Source organism: Babylonia areolata, chromosome 13, assembly GCF_041734735.1.
Source record: "Babylonia areolata isolate BAREFJ2019XMU chromosome 13, ASM4173473v1, whole genome shotgun sequence".
NCBI classification, from domain to species: Eukaryota; Metazoa; Mollusca; class Gastropoda; order Neogastropoda; family Buccinidae; genus Babylonia; species Babylonia areolata.
Window position 1 is genome coordinate 37,276,713 of NC_134888.1, and position 19,354 is coordinate 37,296,066.

General features: G+C 43.2%; 1 protein-coding gene across 3 annotated transcripts in view; it reads left to right on the plus strand.

Annotated features, from left to right (window-relative positions):
* The first annotated feature begins 572 nt into the window (after positions 1-572).
* The window catches only part of LOC143289245 (protoporphyrinogen oxidase-like), a 26,902-nt gene continuing 8,120 nt past the window's right edge, over positions 573-19,354 (plus strand). The window contains exons 1-8 of one of the 3 annotated variants that reach the window (XM_076598225.1): positions 573-612; positions 3,272-3,493; positions 4,935-5,069; positions 9,542-9,650; positions 13,676-13,815; positions 14,335-14,479; positions 15,308-15,501; positions 19,102-19,162. In XM_076598225.1, coding sequence (XP_076454340.1) covers positions 3,407-3,493; positions 4,935-5,069; positions 9,542-9,650; positions 13,676-13,815; positions 14,335-14,479; positions 15,308-15,501; positions 19,102-19,162 — 871 coding nt within the window. In that variant the 5' untranslated portion in view covers positions 573-612; positions 3,272-3,406. The other 2 variants (XM_076598223.1, XM_076598224.1) reach the window with 2 other exon arrangements.

Below are 19,354 nucleotides of genomic sequence, written 5' to 3' on the forward strand. Positions count from 1 at the left end.
TCTGGTGGTGGTTACTCAGTCACTTTTTGGAATTTTTTAACACTTAAATTGCTTCACAAGTGATTCGTAAGTACGGTAAGCGACTGGAAAGAGAGAGAGAGAGAGAGAGAGAGAGAGAGAGAGCCAACAAAACCAAACCAAACCTGCCAGAGTTATTGCAGAAAGGTTGCAGAAAAATAAAGATTTCTTACCCTGATGAATGTGCGTGCGTCCCGGCGTGCATGTTTGTGTCACTGTGTGTGTGTGTGTGTGTGTGTGTGTGTGTGTGTGTGAGAGAGAGAGAGAGAGAGAGAGAGAATTTGTTGCAAGACGTCTGCTGAAAATAACAAAAATAAATTAGTTATGATTTTGTTGCGATATTACCGAAGAAAACTCGGTGACATATCCGCAGCAGGTGAAGATGTAAACATGTAAAACCAATGCATACGAACAATAAGATACTTATCAATTTGTGCTCCGATGAAACAACCTGATTTTAAAAATTATTGTTCGGACATTTTTGCAAAGTTTATCAAATCACGCGGCTGTAGCAGTATAGGGGAGATCACTCTCATTCAAGCATTGATCAAAGCAGAGTAATCCACCTGCATGTGCTGTCTGCTCAATGCTTCGGTATGTTACCATTTTACGATGTTTATTTATTTACTTATTTTAGATTGCCGGTAGAGAAGTGCAGGGATATGTAATTCAGAAGCATAACAGATGCATCATATTTTTTATCCAAGTCGCGGAGTGTCTCGGACCCACAGCGCTAAAAATGCAGCAGAGGTACGAGCAGCCGAAAGTTTGAACGTCAGCGCAGAGAGCATGAGAGAAGTGTGCAATGCTGGGGGAGAGCATGACTAGGCGCTTTGTTATTGGTGTCCCAAAACAGCAGTCAGTTATGGTCTGACGAACTTTTGATTTATGAGTGGCCCAAAAAGGAAAAGCATGAGCGGCTTGGCGTGAAGCAGTACTGTTATGGAATGCGATCGTGAGAGTGAATGTACCACAGACAGTGCGTGGCATAGCATCATATAACTTGTTGCTGTGATCTATTTTTATCGGCAAAACCTGAAACCTTGACGGTGAGATCGTGACATTGTGCACGCCGTGAAGTGTGACACGTATGTGACCCTGGCACATTGTTGACAGACTGCTTCAGTATTTCATCATATACTTCTTGATCTGATCTGATCTTGAGGACTGCACTGTCAGTGTGTTTACTTGCTGGAGTAAGTTTGTGTACATAATTTGCACGCACACACAGACACATACAGACACAAACACACAGACAGACACACACATACATATGCACACACATGTACACATGCACATATATATGCATGTCTACACACGCGCACACACACACACACACACACACATGCACACAGAGATCTATACATACAGGCACAGACACACATGCACATGTATGCAGACATGCTGCAAATGCACCTACAGATGTACACACACAACAGTCACATACAAATACATAAACAGACACACAGAGGCGTGTGCGCGTGCGCACGCACACACACACACACACACACACTAACATACACACTAACGCACACACACTAACACACACAGATTTGTGGGACAAAGGGTTGAGAAAAGATTGAACGTTTCCACAGGAACACTCTGTTGTGTATCACAATCATAGACATGGACGTAGTTTCAAAGTTCTCTTTGGAAAGTTGAACATTTGGACAGGGATTTTACTACACACAGATATGACTGTGTCCCTGCCATAACCTTTTTGCAGTTCTCATGAACTGATTGAAAAAAAGTTCAGAACCTTTACAAAGCACAGTAGTGTGACCTTACAGAAAAGGTCACCTGTAGTCTGCAGTGCACTTAACCAATGAACAATCAGAGAATTTATTTAGATATTACCCATACGGGGCTTGAGCGAGATCTGTTGTAGAGATCTGAACAATTGTTGGTGTGTCTACATGTGTGTGTGTGTGTGTGTGTGTGTGTGTGTGTGACTTCTGATCCAGCGTTCACCCTGCAATCGAAGTTCAGTTCAAGACCCCATTTTGGAAAGGTGGTGTTTCCTTGGGAAAGGCACAACGATACTCCACTTTTTCTCACTTAGCCTCAGGTGTGAATGAGTACCAGACTTCAATCAGGGAAGGTTAAAACATCAGGAAGGAGAGTGTCAGATCGTACCTTCAAATGTCAAGCCCCAGACACAGTGGACGTGAAATCACTGCCCCCTGCTTTTCCCCCATGGCCGTGAAAGACAGTAGAGCCTTGAACCTTTGTATGATTGTCAGTCGTGTCCAATTGGGACCGTCAGAACAGCAGAGGAGGCAACTGCTGTCCCGACTATCTGGGCTAGAGTTTGATTATTGTGGAAAGTGTCGAAGTTTCATCCCCACTCTCTCAGCCAAGAGGGTTTTAGGACAGATGGCGCTGGGATGGTTCCCAAAGACCAACTGACCCCAAGGCTGCAGCATTAACTCAGCCCTCTCTTCTCCTCTACACAGACCCCTCGGATGTCCAGTGGGTGTCTCTATGACCCAACCTTTAGCCTCCGTTGTCCGAGAATTGTGGTATTCTTTGTCAACATTCACCTCTTCAGTATAAGAGCCTTCCGCTTGCAATATTTTGATGATGGTAATTGGGGTGAAACGCTGTTAACATCGTCTCTTTCGCCGTTCGTATGGAGAGAGTTAAGAGCCAGTGCAATTTTGCCTCCTGGTTTGAGAGTCACAGCCCTTCACAAAAGACTAAGCTATAAATGATTTCCCATTACAATGGAGAAACCATTGGTAATACACCTCTCACTTTGCTGTTGGCCCAGCTGTAAACCTATGTCAATCTGTGATATAAGCTTGAACCTTTGGCCTTTGTTTAAAACAAAATGCGATGGAAATGATGTCCATAGCATTTTCTAGAAAATGGTACCCATACATAAAAATGATAGAAGGCAACGAGGAGGAGGAGGAATGACAACCACGAATGTAACGTTTGTTCTTTTAAAAAAAAAAAAAAATTCCTTTCATTTATTTACTTTTTTTTATGCAGTGCATATGACTTTATTTGTGTTTTTTTTTCTGTATAAAAACAATGTTGTGTTGTTGTTTTCCTGCTTTATAGTTTAAATAATGTATAATAAGTAATAATATTGATAATTACAAATTCAGTTTTTGTATGTCCGCCTGTATGTATGTAATGTATGTATGCATTCATTAAATGTTAAACTTGAATAAAAATGTTTATTAAAAAAACAACAACAACAAAAAAACAAAAAACAAAAACAAAATGCTTTCCTCCCTTTCAGATATATTCACACCCACACCCTGCCCATGGAGTGAGGCTGTGAGGAGGGAGTGGAGGTGAGGGGGAGCCCAGTTGCTGATAGCAACAGACGGATGCAGAAAGGCACTTGAGTTGAACACCATCGTCGGTCTTCATCATGGCAACAGTGGTGGTGTTGGGGGGAGGGGTGAGTGGGCTGGCAGCAGCCTATTACCTGCAGAGACAAGCCGCCAGCATTGGCAAGGTGAGGAAGAGAAAAGAAAATTTAGTTATTTTTAGAACAAAACGAAGAAAAAAAAAAAAAGAGAGAAGTAAATTTGATGATTAAGTTTGATAGCATTACTTTTATGTATTCCTATAGTAACCTTTTAGAAATTATTTTTTTAGAGTATATATATATATATATATATATATATGTGTGTGTGTGTGTGTGTGTGTGTGTGTGTGTGTGTGTGTGTGATATGTATGTGTGTGCATAATTTATGTTCACTTGATCTGCGTGATTGATGAAGTCAGGCAACATTCAGAAGAAACAGTTATACACTACACATGCCCAGTCACAGAGGCAAAGGTGGACACAACACGGTATGTATATGTGACATGTTACAAATCACACAGTTAACCCCATCAGTCTAGACCTCCTCACCCCCCCAAAAAAACCCAAACAAAACACCATACCCCACTTCCCTCCTCCCCCCCCCATCACCCCTCTTCCATGGTCCCATGATTAACAGTGTTTACACTTGTCTAAAAACACCACTGCCTCTCTCTGCCCCATACCCCTCTCTCTCTCACAATCACACATTCACACATGCACACACACACACTCACACACACACACACACACACACATAGACACAGACACAGACACATAAGAATATACAGAAGATGTATGGTTTCATGGGAAAACATTACCATAATGATTTTCATAAGAGGCAAATCATTTCTCTAATCTGCAGATGGAAAATGAATTGTTTTAGGACAAAATATGTCAGTAATGTTTCTTGCATCTGTGGTGCTCACATAACAGCCGATCATATACCAACTTGCGATATGTTAAAGTCTCACATCCCTGAACTGAAATCATCTTCAGTGTTGACGATCTTCAGCAGTCCATTGCGAATGTACGACTTTTTCAACTCCTTGTTAAATAGTCCAGTTGGTTCACTGTTATAGTTGTTAGTTTTTCATTAGAAATATGTTATATTGTTATGTTTTTTTGTTTTTTTTTTAAAACAAAACTTAAATCAATCATTTTCTATATGTAACACACACACACAAACACACACACACACACACACACACACACACACACACTCACACACTTTCACTTACATGCATACACAGTAATTCCCCCCCCACCCCCCACCCCCCACCCCCCCCTCCACCCACTCATTTTTTTTCCTACCCTTGTCTAATATCACTTACAGTGAAAAGACGTTAAACTAAAGAACGAACACACACAGAGACCACCACTACCACCACCACCACCACCACCACCAAACAGAATAACAAAATAAAGGGAAACAAATCCTTTCTGTCCATAATTGAAAAGTTTGGATAAATACTGTGTTTCTCTCTCTTTTTTTTCTCTCCTAAATTCTAATTTTTAGTTACTATATTCTGTACTTTTTGCTTGTTCTGTGAGGAATTGAAACAAGACTTAAAAAAAAAATGGATGACAGATTATTCTTCTGGAGGGGAGTAAGCGGGTGGGAGGATGGATGCAGTCGGTGAAGCACAGCGATGGCAGCGTGTTTGAGTTCGGGCCTCGCAGTCTGCGCCCTGTAGGGCCCAGTGGTCGGAACACTCTGCACTTGGTGAGCAAATCTGTGTGTTGGTAGTTATTATTTGCCAAATGTTGGATAAGATATGGTAAATTTGTGGAGATGGATCTAGCATTCCACTGCATAACCTGGATTGCATGTTTGCGAATGGGGGGCATTATGGAGGAGAGTATGTGTATGTTGGGTATAGTGTGTGGAGGGTATAAGGAAAAAGAAAATAAGAAACTCTAAATTAGAAAATAAAACAACAACAACAATAATAATAATAATAATACTTATACAATTTGTGATTGAGTCAACTACTTATTCGACTTACCACAGTTGTAAATCAAAAATTAAACAGTAATTTTTGTCACTTAAAACAGTAGCTGCAGGGACTAGTTATGAACAAGAAAAAAAAAAAATTAAAATGCTTAACGTCTAATAAAATAATGAAATTATATTGTGTTAGAAACGGCGGAGTGTAGAAAACTCAGCAGTTCTGTCTCTGTGGTGAAAACAGTCAAGGCTGGCTGTGGCGTTTAAGATGATGCAAATGTCAATACATGGACCAGTCTGTCAGGACGGCGTAATTGTTGTACCAGTCATGACGAGGACGTGTGGGGTAGAACTGGTGTGGATGGTGTCTGGTGGGGCGTGCAGGTCGTCTTGGTCTCTCCCACAGCAGATCTCGGACGTGTCGCCCTACGTTGACTGCCAGTAGACTCTGATTCAGATGGATGCTGTCCCGAAGATGATGCGGTTTGAAGTTATCATTTTCTACAAATGAAATGTTGGCCACATCGTACAGGTCGGAGCTGACGATAGCGTTAAACAACTGTCTTCTGATTTCTGTTTTTTTATCTTTTACTGGTGTGAATTTGCTTATGATGAATTTTATATGGGTGTATTTCTGCGCAGTTTCTTTTATTGTGGAAACGAATGATTTGCATAGTTCTGCAGGTTCGTTCACTTTCAGGTCGTTGATACCGCAGTGAATTACAACAAGGTCCGTTTTTTCTGGGGGTGAAGAAAAATCTTGTAGGGATTTCTGTGTCTCATGTAAGGTGTGGTTCCTTTGTTTCGAAGCCTGAAAGAAGTATGATCTTCCAAGTCTTTTTTCGTTTACTCCATTCATTACTGAATCATGTAGGATCAGCACTTTTGGAAGGTCCTCGTGTTCCTCTGTGTTCTTATTGTAACGTTTCGTGTAAGTCTGCTTTTCTTTGACGTAATTCGACGAGGTCTTGTCAGGGACTGGTTTGACGTCAGCGTTCTGGAGCTTTTGCTGCTTTGGTGTTTCTTTTTTCCCAGTGGTGTTGATGGGCTTGTCACATTTCGTTGTAGTTTTTTCTGGTTTCTTATGTTTTACTGTGTGTGTGTGTGTGTGTGTTTGTGTGTGTGTGTGTGTGTGTGTGTGTGTGTGTGTGCGCGCGCGCGCGCGCGTGCGTGCACATGTAGTGTTGATGTTTGAAGTGTTACTACATTGTGTTGACATTGTGGTATTATGACTGCTGATGTTTGAAGTGTTACATAGTATTAAAATAATGTGTGTTGATGTTTGAAGTGCTGATCTTGTTAATATTTGATATTATCACTGCTGATGTTTCTTAAGTGTTATTATATCGTGTTGATATTGCAATGCTATCACTGCTGATGTTTGAACTGTAACACAGTGTTAATGCTGAGGTGTTGTCACTGTTAACCCTTTTGCCGCCAGTCAGTTTAGAGTACAAAATTCCCTTGTGGTTTAACACAGAAAAGACAGTGGCTAAGAATAGCTGGGGATTCCTCCTGTGATGTATAGAAAATATGGCCTATCCTACCACCGAACATTAAGAGCAGTAGTTTCATGGATAACGGACCAGTGAATGGTCACCTTTCAGTGACATGGGTCGTCTGCCACGCCTGTGCATAAATGCGAGCTTGGTGGTGAAAGGGTTAATGCTTGAAGTTTTTGCATTGAGTCAACGTTATTGAAATTTCACTGATGATGTTTGAAGTGTTGAATTTTGTTTATGTTATAGTATTAACTCTGCTGATGTTTGAAGTGTCATATTGTGCTAATATTGCAATGTTATAGCTGCAGCAGTGTTAATGTTGCAGTATCAGCAGTGTTGATGTTTGAATTTTTTTTTTTCATTCCCACAAAATGACATCTAAGTTAGTTAAAAGACATTGCTTGTGTCACAGACTGTTCACGTGGCAGTGTTGATTGGTCATTGTGTCATGACTGGTCAGCATGTGTCATCACTTGTCAGTATGTGTCATGATGGCTGGTCAGTGTGTGTCATGACTAGTCAGTGTGCAATGACTGGTCATTGTGTCATGGCTGGTCATTGTGTCATGACTGGTCAGCATGTGTAATGATGTGTCAGTGTGTGTGTCATGATGGCTGGTCAGTGTGTGTGTCATAACTGGTCAGAGTGCAATGACTGGTCATTGTGTCACGACTGGTCAGTGTGTCATGGCTAGTCAGTGTGTGTCATTAATTTCTGGTCAGTGTGTCATTACTATCAGTGTGTTTTATGACGGTTTAGTGTATGTTATGACTGATCAGTGTGTCATTGATTATTAGTTAGTGTGTCATAACTGGTTAGTGTGTGTCATGACTGGTCAGTGTGTGTCATGACTGGTCAGTGTGTCATTGATTATTAGTTAGTGTGTCATAACTGGTCAGTGTGTGTCATGACTGGTCAGTGTGTGTCATGACTGGTCAGTGTGTCATGATGACAGGTCAGTGTGTGTCATGACAGCGGGTCAGTGTGTGTGTCATGACTGGTCAGTGTGTGTGTGTGTGTGTGTGTGTGTGTGTGTGTGTGATGACTGGTCAGTGTGTGTCATGATGACTGGTCAGTGTGTGTCATGATGACTGGTCAGTGTGTGTCATGACGACTGGTCAGTGTGTGTCATGACTGCAGGTCAGTGTGTGTCATGACTGGTCAGTGTATCATGACGACGGGTCAGTGTGTGTGTGTGTGTGTGTGTGTGTGTGTGTGTGTGATGACTGGTCAGTGTGTCATGACGATGGGTCAGTGTGTGTCATGACGGCAGGTCAGTGTGTGTCATGATGATTGGTCAGTGCGTGTCATGAGTGGTCAGTGTGTGTGATGACTGTTCAGTGTGTGTGATGACTGGTCAGTGTGTCGATGACTGGTCAGTGTGTCATGACTGGTCAGTGTGTGTCATGATGACTGGTCAGTGTGTCATGACTGGTCAGTGTGTGTCATGATGACTGGTCAGTGTGTGTCATGACTGTTCAGTGTGTGTCATGATGACTGGTCAGTGTGTGTCATGACTGTTCAGTGTGTGTCATGATGACTGGTCAGTGTGTGTCATGACTGTTCAGTGTGTCATGACTGTTCAGTGTGTGTCATGATGACTGGTCAGTGTATGTCATGATGACTGGTCAGTGTGTGTCATGACTGTTCAGTGTATGTCATGATGACTCATCAGTGTGTGTCATGACTGTTCAGTGTGTGTCATGATGACTGGTCAGTGTGTGTCATGATGACTGGTCAGTGTATGTCATGACTGGTCAGTGTGTGTCATGACTGTTCAGTGTGTGTCATGATGACTGGTCAGTGTGTGTCATGACTGTTCAGTGTGTCATGACTGTTCAGTGTGTGTCATGATGACTGGTCAGTGTGTGTCATGACTGGTCAGTGTGTGTCATGATGACTGGTCAGTGTGTCATGACTGGTCAGTGTGTGTCATGATGACTGGTCAGTGTGTGTCATGATGACTGGTCAGTGTGTGTCATGACTGGTCAGTGTGTGTCATGATGACTGGTCAGTGTGTGTCATGATGACTGGTCAGTGTGTGTCATGATGACTGGTCAGTGTGTGTCACGATGACTGGTCAGTGTGTGTCATGATGACTGGCCAGTGTGTCATGACTGGTCAGTGTGTGTCATGATGACTGGTCAGTGTGTGTCATGACGGGTCAGTGTGTGTCATGATGACTGGTCAGTGTGTGTCATGACTGGTCAGTGTGTGTCATGACTGGTCAGTGTGTGTGTCATGATGACTGGTCAGTGTGTGTCACGATGACTGGTCAGTGTGTGTCATGATGACTGGTCAGTGTGTCATGATGACTGGTCAGTGTGTGTCATGATGACTGGTCAGTGTGTGTCATGACTGGTCAGTGTGTGTCATGACTGTTCAGTGTGTGTCATGACTGTTCAGTGTGTGTCATGACTGTTCAGTGTGTGTCATGATGACTGGTCAGTGTGTGTCATGATGACTGGTCAGTGTGTGTCATGACTGGTCAGTGTGTGTCATGACTGGTCAGTGTGTGTCATGATGACTGGTCAGTGTGTCATGACGGGTCAGTGTGTGTCATGATGACTGGTCAGTGTGTGTCATGACGGGTCAGTGTGTGTATCATGATGACTGGTCAGTGTGTGTCATGATGACTGGTCAGTGTGTTTAAATGGCTGGTCAGTGTGTCATGATGGCTGGTCAGTGTGTTTAAATGGCTGGTCAGTGTGTGTCATGACGGGTCAGTTTTTGTCATGATGGCAGGCGGAGGAACTGGGACTGACTCAAGACATCCTGGTGGTTCGTCGCTCTGACGCTGCTGCAAAGAAACGCTTCCTGTACACAGGGGGACGGTTGTGTGCCCTGCCCAGCAGTGAGTACACCTGTTCTCTATGTTGTAGGCACACCTGTACACACGCTTGTGTACACTGTGTGTGTGTGTGTGTGTGTGTGTGTGTGTGTGTGTGTGTGCATGCTTGTGTGGATGCGCATATGATTGTGGAGTATGGCCCATTCTCATTCTTATTTCTTATCATTCAATTTTCCTCTGTGTATCATTGTATGTTTCATTCTGCTATATGTTTTTTGATGTATTTACTTATTTCTTTATTTTGTTTAGTTATTTTGTTTCATTTTATGTTCATGTTTAACACAGACCTAGGGCAGGCTCTCAAGGTGTGACCAGCGTGTTGGGTTTGTGTGTAGGTCAGGCATATGTTTTATTATTTTTAGAATTTCTTATTTTTGAACATTTTTTTTCCACACACACACACACACACACACACTCGCACATACATCTTTTTTTTTACAGGTGTGGTGTAGCATTATTATGTGGATTAGTCATCATGCTTTGACATGTCCTTGTAACTGAAACTGAAATTATACACCCGCTTAGTGCTTCTTTTTGTTTGTGTGTGTGTGTGTGTGTTTTCTGCCCCCTTTGCTCATACCATCAAGCATGGCATTACTCAGTGTCTCTTCTCCCACTCCTGTACACCCCCCCCCGCCCCCCTCCGGCCCCCACCTCCACTCCCCATCCCACCCCACACAGTTAACCAGACACAGGCTTCCTGTGTCACAGGGAACTATCTGTGTTGGATCACGACAGGGCTGAACACCTCCCTTGCCTTGTATAAACATCTGTGTGTCAGAAAAAAAAGGAGGTGTGGGGGGGCAGGGGGTCTGTTGAGGAGGGGGGTGGGGTGGGTGAGGGGGGTGCGTAGCTTTCATTGTAGCGATTTGCTGTCCCTGGGGAGAGCAGCCCAGAATTTCACACAGAGAAATCTGTTGAGAAAAAAAATATGTGTCAGCTTGATGCTGCTGTTGGCTTTCAGTCTCCGGAACAAGACTGCTTCCTGCAGCAAAAGGAATGTGATCCTCGCCTGCCCATCCTGTCTGTGATGACAGCAGTGGGGGTCAGCATTGATTGCTTAGACACTGAACGCAAGCTGTGTTTTGACACAACCTGAACTGATGTGTAGCAGCAGTAAAACTTGAATTTTTTTTGTGTGTGTAAAAAACAAAACAAAACAAAAAATAACAACAAAAAACAAAACAAAACAACAACAACCCCCCCCCCCCCACCTCCCCCCAGAAACCTGCAGCATTTTGGAGCCCCGACGTCCTCGTCCAGTTGTGATGTATACTACTACCTGTCGTAATTCTGTGACTTCCTTCACCTCTACACCCCATCTCGCACACTACGGTCAGCTTTATATCCACTATGTGTTTCCACGTTTCCCAGATTCGAACACTCCACAGTTGGCCATTGCTCTTTCTCTGTCTATGGACCTTCGTCAGATATCTGCATTCAGAGTGTTCAGGTCCCACCATTAAGCCATATCTCTTAGCTACACCTTAGCTACCCCCCCCTCCCCCTTCCCCGTCACCACCCCATCTGGTCTACACTGTTTCTAGATTTCTGTTTACATGGACTATTGATGGATTATTGGGTGGGATGGCATGGTATAATTGTGTTCGAGAATTTGTGTTCAATGGTGTGTGTGTGTGTGTGTGTGTGTGTGTGTGTGAAATGGAAATGCAATTGTGTATTTCTTTATCACAATATTCTTGTATATATATATGCATTGACATTGTTATTGTTGCTCTTCATCTGCTTGTTTCTTCTCTCTCTGTCTCTGTCTCTCTTTCTCTCCTATATTTTTTTTCTTTTTTTTCCCATTATTAAAGGATTAATATAATTATGTTATCAATTACCTGTGGCAGCTTACTTCTCTGTTTCTTGTACAGCGCACCTGGCCTTCATAAAATAAAAAGATTGTATTTTGGGCATCATCTCTGTTAACATCTGTAAACAGCACTGATGTTGGACTTCAGGAGACATAATTTTTGGATGGAGGTGGTGGAGGCGGGGTGAGGGGGTGTGGGGGGATATTTTGTTGCTGGAGCTGTATAATAATATATAAAATAGTGAGGATGGTAGGGCTAGACAGGGAATATGAAAAAAAAAAGGAAGGAAAAACAACAACAAACAGATTCCTGATGACTGTTGTTTGGTCTCTGGAGAGAGGAGCAATGTAGAGAAGATGGAAAATCCATTAAGTGTGTGCGCTTGTGTGTGTGTGTGTGTGTCTGTGTGTGTGTGTGTGTGTGTGTGTGTGTGTGTGTGTGTGTGTGTGTGTGTGTGTGAGAGAGAGAGAGAGAGAGAGAGAATGAGAGAGAGAGAGAGATTATGTGTGCGTGTGTGTGTGTGTTTGCAAAAGTGAATGCATGTGTATGTATGCCTGTACATGAGTGCATTTGCATGTGTGTGTCTGTGTGTGTGTGTGTGTGTGTGTGTGCAAACATGCATATGTGTGTGAGTGAGTGTGTGTGTGTGTTTGTGCGTGTGTGCATGTATGCATGTGCATGCATTTGTTTGCATATTTGTTTGTTCATGTGCATGTGCGCTTGTATTTGTGTGTGTGTTTTTGTATATGTGCTGGGACATGTGTGTGTGTGTGTGTGTGTGTGTGTGTGTGTGTGTGTGTGTGTAGAGTAGAAGAGGGTAGATTCAGAAACGTCAGGGACGATTTCATCAGCGACAGTGTGGTCACAACAAATGTTGATAGCCACGTGCATTTCCACAGCTGTCACACTTGTCACAGGTTTCCCCCTGTGTGTGTGTTGTTGTTTTTTTTGTTTTTTTTTTTACAATGTTTAAAAACATAGCATACACAAATACATCTTATTAGAATAATGCATGAAAATGTCGCAGAATAAGGTGTGTGTGGGTTTTTTTTGTTGTTTTTTGTTGTTATTTTTTGTCACTGCCAAATGTATACAATTCATCTCTTCCTCATAGTCTGATTTTATGAACTCTGAAGGATGCAATGAAGTTATTAAAGCACTAACTTTTTTTTTCTTTTAATGATCACAATATAGAATTCATGTTTGTGTTAGAAAAGTTTAACCATGCACCTGTACACAAAAAAGATCTGTGTAAGCATGCATGCATTAAACATATATATTCATAAGTACAAGTGTGCCAGCGAATTTACATGCAACCCTATGAGCATACAAATATACAAATTTCCTACCTGCATACAGGTATATGTAAAAAAACACAGACAAACAGACACAGAACAGACAGACAGACAAAACAGGCATCTCAAAGCTTGTGAACTTCTTCCAAACAGTCACTTCCAGGGTTTCTCATTTCAAAAACCACCTACAATAATAACGTTAAACAACATAGTGAAAATCAATAACAGCAACAACGACAACGACAACACCACAGCAAAACCAGGGTTATTTCCCTTACAGAACATGCCTGGAATTTCAGATTCTTGTTTTCCTCCTTACTTGATTTTTAAGAATCACTAATTAATACAGATTATTTCAGTGGTGATTTATACAGAGGTGGGGGTAGGGGGGTGGGATGTTTAATTTGTTTTATGTAAATAGAAAATACCATTTTTATTCTCTTTTTTTCTTCTAAATACAAACATAAGAAAGAAAGACATACAAATAGAGGAAAAACAAAAGTGAATCACCACAAACAAAATCGAATCACACACACAAAAAACTGCACATAATTTGCAAGTCTTTAATTTCCCCCATCACAAAACTGTTCACTACGCCCGCAGCTTTTAACTTACGCATACCGACGGACATTAAATTTGTTGAATGTCATGTTTGCGCTTTTTTATTTTCATAAATGATATAAACAAAATGCCATACATCATATTGATTAACGCTGTTGTTAGTACCTTCATCTAAACAGAATAAAGTTTCATTGCATAGAAGTCAGTTAACAGTATCGTTTTCCGTATTAAAGAGGTTTTTTTTTTTAATATGCAAAGCCCAGTGTTTCCTGAATACAAGGTGATCTCCATGAACCTTAGCATCATGCTCCTCTACACGTGTACAGAGGTGGACTGCTGTGCTGTTTGACAGGCGTGGGGGGAGTGCTGAAAACGGTCCCACCCTTCTCGCGTCCTCTTCTCCTCAACTTCCTGGGGGAGCCCTTCGCCAAACGTAACACGGCACAGGATGAAACCATTCACAGCTTTGTGGGGAGACGGTTGGGGGCAGAGGTTAGAGAGGGAGAGAGAGAGAGGGAGAGAGTTTGTGTGTATGAGTGTGTGTGTGTGTGGGGTGCTTTGCTGTGCTGTTTTGTATTTGTATTGTAATCTGCTGTATTTTGGTGTGTGTGTGTGTGTGTGTGTGTGTGTGTGTGTGTGTTGTTTGATGTGCTGTGCTGTGCTGTGTTGTATTTGTAATGTGTTGTGTTGTGTTGTATGTACAAGCTTGAGTGTGTGTGTGTTTGTGTGTGTGTGTGTGTGTGTGTGTGTGTGTGTGTGTGTGTGTGTGTGTTAGTTTGTGTGTGTGTGTGCTTGTTTGTATGAGGGTGTAGCATGTGTGTGTGTGTTTGTTTGTGTGTGTGTGTGCTTGTTTGCATGAGTGTGTGTGTGTGTGTGTGTGTGTGTGTGTGTGTGTGTGTGCTATGCTGTGCTGTGCTAAACCTAATCACACTCCAGATAATGTTGTCTTTAGAATAAGCCCTCCATATCCCAGAAGGGGTGAAAGATTCATGGAATCTTGAATTTGGACAGTTTGCAGACATTGCGGTGGACGCCATGTGTAGGGGAATCTTCGCCAACGACTGTCGGAAGCTGTCCATGAAGTCATGTTTCCCCGACATCTTCCGTATGGAGAGGCAGCATGGCTCTCTCACTGCCGCAATGTTCAAAGCTAGAGGTGTGTGTGTGTGTGTGTGTGTGTGTGTGTGTGTGTGTTTAGTGTGTGTGTGTGTGTGTGTGTGTGTAGTGTGTGTGTGTGTGTGTGTGTGTGTGTGTGTGTGTGTGTGTGTAGTGTGTGTAGTGTGTGTGTGTAGTGTGTTTAGTGTGTGTGTGTGTGTAGTGTGTGTGTGTGTGTATGTGTGTAGTATGTGTGTGTATGTGTGTAGTGTGTGTGTGTGTGTGTGTGTGTGTGTGTGTGTGTGTGTGTGTGTGTGTGTGTAGTGTGTGTATGTGTGTGGCAGGTGTGGGGAGGGCTTTATATAAGTAGAGCTCAGACTGTGACCAATCTATATAAGTAGAGCTTGGACTGTGACCAGTCTATATAAGTAGAGCTCAGACTGTGACCAATCTATATAAGTAGAGCTCAGACTGTGACCAATCTATATAAGTAGAGCTCAGACTGTGACCAATCTATATAAGTAGAGCTCAGACTGTGACCAATCTATATAAGTAGAGCTTGGACTGTGACCAATCTATATAAGTAGAGCTCAGACTGTGACCAATCTATATAAGTAGAGCTTGGACACTTACCAGTTTATATAAGAGCTTGGACTGTGACCAATCTACCGGTATATAAGTAGAGCTTGGACTGTGACCAATCTTCATAGGTAGTGCTTGGACTCTTGACCAATCTATATATAAGTACAGCTTGGACTCTGATCAATCTGTGTAAGTAGAGCTTGGACTCTTGACCAATCAGTACAGGCAGAGCATGGAATGTGACCACTCTATGTAAGTATCCACATCAGTCTGTTCAAAAAACCTGCCCACATGTCTCTCTACCCAGGGTCGGCACCACCCCAGCCTAGCGCCTTGGAGAAGCGAGCCAAAGAAGAGAAGTGGGCCTCGTGGTCCTTGAGACATGGCTTGCAGCAGCTCAGCGACGCCATGGAAACGGCGGTCATGACCTCTCCGCTGTGTGAAGTGCGGAAAGGGTCTCCGTGTCACGCTCTGACCCCAACACCGGACGGCAAGATCAAGGTGAGTCATGTAAAGTCATCATCAGTCACTGTCATGGTTGTTGTCATCAGTTGTGTAGGATGTTGCGTCTGTGTCGGGGCGTGACTGTTGTCGGCCCCCTGATCTTTTGGGGATCAGAGGTGGGGAGACAGTTCTATAGTGCTGTCATCCTTGTTCATGAGGTGCAAACTTTCTGTGTTCACTTCTTTTTGCTGGTTGACTCTATAGTCATATTCCTCTCCCCCCCACCCCCTGGATTCAGGCAACCGTTCAGCCATTTGGAGGAACAGGTGCTTGCTAAATATCTCATGTGTCCATAACCCACCCAATGCTAACACCGAATACAATATCTTTAGCATGTGTATTTATTTAGCTCTGAAAACAGTATGACTGAGTATATGATGGGTAAAAATTGTCATGCATGTTAAAACTCCCTGGTACATACGAGTCAACGTGGGAGTTGGAGCCCACAAGCACAGCAGCAGCAGCAGCAGCAGCAGCAGCAGCAGCAGCAGCAGCAGAAGAAGAAGACTGAGAAAAGGAAGCTTGTATGTTTGACTTTCTGCAGTGTGAGGCCACAACAATGTGATGTGATGAAGGTGTCAGCACCGTTGCAGTCTGTGTGTGTGGTGACCTGGGAGGGTGGGAAAACTCTCTACCTGTAAGTCCACCAGGTACTGCCAGGACACGAACCACACACCCGACACACCTGGAGGGAGGAGGTCGCAACACTCTTAACTCACTCAGTACGGCCAGTCCTCTCTTCTCCTCTACACAGACCCCTCGGATGTCCAGTGGGTGTCTCAATGACCCAACCTTTAGCTTCCGTCGTCAGAATTGTGGTATTCTTTGTCAACAGTCACGTCTTCAGTGTAAGAGCCTTCTGCTGGTAATATTTTGGTGGTGGTTATTGGGGTGAAACGCTGTTAATGTCGTCTCTTTTGCCGTTCGTATGGAGAGAGTTAACTACGAGGTCGTGGTGTACTATTGACCTCGGAGCCCTGGTGCCTGCTCACACCATAAAAGTGTTTAAGAATAAGAATAAGAATAACTTTATTATCTCCAACTGGAGAAATTTGGTCAGGTGCATTATCACAACATAGACAAGTAAACAACATGGGGACCATAACTGTAAAAGTCAACAACAGCTTTTACGAATATTACGAAGACACAAATGTAAAAAATATCACTTACACCGTTTCATACATACATCCACACACTGCAGGTAATAACTGGTATTCTTAATGTAAAAACAGAAAGAATTATGAAACATTATTTTGAATATAATTATTGTAAGCATAACCTACTATATTGCACATTGATTATAATAGACAGATAAGATAAGAATAAAGATAAATTGCAGAAAACCACAACCAGATAATCAGCACACACCCGTACCCACCCACCCCAACCCACCCCACACACGCGGATAACTTGATTAAACAAGAGTAATAAACATATGTTCTCAAATAAAAGCATTTCACATATTCGCTTTTAAAACATTGCAATTAATTATTACATCGTAATTATTAACAGAAATATATTTAGAATATGGACGTTAGCATTAGCGTCAGTCTGGCTCCGTGACTAAGCCATTGAAATAACTTAGATTGCCAAACCAAAATGGACCTCCATGGCAACATCGTCATCGTCATCCTCCTCCTCCATCATCATCAATATAGACAAAACAGTCTCAAAGTCTGTGGCCTTTCATGCCCTGCTCTCATGGTGACCTCAGTTTCAATGCCCCTCAACTTCTGTGCTTGGGGTGAGTCCTGTCAGTGTCTTCGGTGTCGGCAGATTCATGTGGGGCTGTTGTTTGGGGGACGTGGTGGGGGTCTCCACCCTGGGAGGGACGCTTACTCAGTCTGGCTCCGCGACTAAGCCATTATTGTCGTTAGTAGGGGGTTTAGGAGGTGGTGTCCTAAGTACGTTAAATCAGAACAGGCACCACTGAACACCACCGAAGTGACTCAGCAGCAGTGCAGGATCTCCTCTGGTGTGTGGCCTCCTGGCGACCTAACATCGATGGTTCCCTGAGGACTGCTGATGCTGGAACTGTGATGGACGAACCCGGGTGTGGCCGTGTATGGGGGAATCTAAATGAGCGGTGTGGGAGTAATGCCACTGAAACAGTGCAGCAAAAAAACTCCAAAAACAACAACAAAGAACAAAAAAAACTTAGATTGCTGTGCTGCTTATGGGGGTATAATGAGAAAGTTGTATTTGTATTTGTATTTCTTTTTATCACAACAGATTTCTCTGTGTGAAATTCGGGCTGCTCTCCCCATGGGAGCGCATCGCTATACTACAGAGCCACCCATTTTTTAATATTTTTTCCTGCATGCACTTTTATTTGTTTTTCCTATCGAAGTGGATTTTCCTACAGAATTTTGCCAGGAACAACCCCTTTGTTGCCGTGGGTTCTTTTACATGTGCTAAGTGCATGCTGCACACGGGACCTCGGTTTATCGTCTCATCCGAATGACTAGCGTTCAGACCACCACTCAAGGTCTAGTGGAGGGGAAGAAAATATCGGTGGCTGAGCCGTGATTCGAACCAGTGCGCTCAAATTCTCTCGCTTCCTATGCGGACGCGTTACCCCTAGGCCATCACTCTACGTTGCAGACTGATAATTTAAAATCATATTGTCGGTGCTGCTTAAGTGTGTCAGGATTAAAAGGAGTGTACCTGCTACATAGTTTGCAGGATGATGTGTATTCATTTATTATTTAAAAAAAAACCTGAGCCACAGGAGGAGGGTGAATGACAATAAAAGTGGTGTTGGTGAGAGTTGTTACTTCTTGCTCCTTGATATTTGGATTTTTTGGGGGGTGTTGATAATCACACTATGTGAATACACATTACATCTTCTTCTTCTTCTGCGTTCACTCGTATGCACACGAGTGGGCTTTCACGTGTATGACCGTTTTTACCCCGCCATGTAGGCAGCCATACTCCGTTTTCGGGGGTGTGCATGCTGGGTATGTTCTTGTTTCCATAACCCACCGAACGCTGACATGGATTACAGGGTCTTTAACGTGCGTATTTGATCTTCTGCTTGCATATACACACGAAGGGGGTTCAGGCACTAGCAGGTCTGCACATATGTTGACCTGGGAGATCGTAAAAATCTCCACCCTTTACCCACCAGGCGCCGTCACCGTGATTCGAACCCGGGACCCTCAGATTGACAGTCCAACGCTTTAACCACTCAGCTATTGCGCCCGTCTACACATTACATCAAAACACTGAAGAACATACATAGACACTTACAAACAGAGACACGGACACAGACACTCACACACACACACACACACACACACACACACACACACACACACACACACACACAATCTCTCTCTTTCTCTGTCTGTCGATCTCTCTCAATCTCTTAACACAAAAATTATAATCGTCATATTTGTATTTGGATCCTCTTCAGTCACACAGAATACAAAACACTAATGCAGTACTGTTTGTCCCCCCCACCCCACCCCACCCCACCCCTCCCCTCCCCACCCCTCCCCTCCCCTCCACCCCACCCCATCCCACCCCACCCCACCCCTCCCCTCCACCCCACCCCATCCCACCCCACCCCACCCCTCCCCTCCACCCCAACAGGTGAAAACAGAGGGAGAGGAAATCCTGGCTGACCGTGTCCTGTCTGCGGTTTACTCCAAGGGTGGGTTCTTTGTCCCCTCTCATTTCTCCTCTTCTTCCTCCTCTCTTCTCTCTCTCTCTCTCTGCAGGACTTCTTTCTGTTCTGTTTTTTTCTTCTTTCTTTCTCCCCTTTCCATTAAATATATTATATGTGTTATTGTATTTGATGTAGATTAGCAAGGACAGATTGGAGGAATTGGCTCATGCCTAAAAT